The sequence below is a fragment of the Mercurialis annua genome, linkage group LG3, assembly GCF_937616625.2.
Source record: "Mercurialis annua linkage group LG3, ddMerAnnu1.2, whole genome shotgun sequence".
NCBI classification, from domain to species: Eukaryota; Viridiplantae; Streptophyta; class Magnoliopsida; order Malpighiales; family Euphorbiaceae; genus Mercurialis; species Mercurialis annua.
In genome coordinates, this window is record NC_065572.1 from 15,492,622 (window position 1) to 15,493,611 (window position 990).

The following is a 990-nucleotide window of genomic DNA, read 5'->3' on the forward strand; positions in this document are numbered from 1 at the left end:
GGTTTTGTTAGTGTGTTTTTGGGGTTTCTGGATATGGAGAACGAGTCAGAGAATTTATGGAAAACGTTTACGCTAACTGATGAGAAGCAAAATGTTGTTGAGCTGGGTGCGCATGGTGTAGGTGAGGCTCATACATAGAAATTTAAACAATGTATTGTTGGGCGTTTACTGCCTGGGAAACCTATCAATGTAAAAGCTCATCACCAGGCGATGATAGGTGTATGGAGAGTTAACAGGAACTTTGATATTTCTGATATTGGTAAAGGGGTTTTTGTTTGTGAGTTCAAAAACCCTAGGGATAAACGGAAGGTGCTGCGTGAGGCTCTATGGCATTATGATAGACAACTGATTATCATCTCGGAAGTGAAAGGAGATGAACAATTATCATATGTCAAACTGAACACCTCTCCGTTTTGGATTCGGCTATGTAATGTTCCACTGAATTGTAAAGATAAGAAGAGTATCACAAAGATTGGTGAGAGGGCTGGTACTGTGATGAAAATTCGTAAGGAGGACATTGCAGTGTGGGGAAAGCATATCCGAGTTCGAGTGATGGCAGATGTTAATACACCCCTGAAACGTGGAGTTTTTATTCGTAATAGCAAGGGTGAGAAGGTGTGGGTTTTCTTCCGATTTGAAAAGTTATTCTTTGTTCAATAACATGTTGCAAGTGTTTTAGTTTGTTTATTATAGGTGCTTTGCATGTGTTAAATGATTATCTGCTACTGGTGTGGATTGCTGGGGCATGTTCATGGTGATTGCGAACCGATTCCTGAGAATGTTGAAGAAACAAATTGGCCGTATAGCCCGTCTCTCTGGGCATCCCCGTTTCGCAGAGTGGTGGGATCTCGAACAAGTGATAATAAAAATGAATTTACTGCTGCGGAGAGAGGAGAACAGTGTGAAAATGTTAGTGTGTAGACCTGGCGTAGGTTAAACGGGGGAAAATAAATTGTGGCTAATCAGAGTGATGTGGATAGCCCAAGTATT

General features: G+C 41.2%; 1 protein-coding gene across 1 annotated transcript; it reads left to right on the plus strand.

Annotated features, from left to right (window-relative positions):
• The first annotated feature begins 210 nt into the window (after window positions 1-210).
• LOC126672355 (uncharacterized) lies at window positions 211-758 on the plus strand. The gene is made up of 2 exons (XM_050366306.1): window positions 211-607; window positions 694-758. Exons 1-2 carry the CDS (start codon window positions 211-213, stop codon window positions 756-758), a joined length of 462 nt encoding a protein of 153 aa, XP_050222263.1.
• Window positions 759-990: the final 232 nt, after the last annotated feature.

What these genes read in the sequence shown, in the direction of transcription:
- LOC126672355 (XM_050366306.1), top strand. Translation starts at nt 211, where the DNA reads ATGATAGGTGTATGGAGAGTTAACAGGAACTTTGATATTTCTGATATT. An exon ending in TTTTATTCGTAATAGCAAGG is followed by an intron (nt 608 to 693) that starts GTGAGAAGGTGT and finishes TGTTTATTATAG; the next exon opens with GTGCTTTGCATGTGTTAAAT.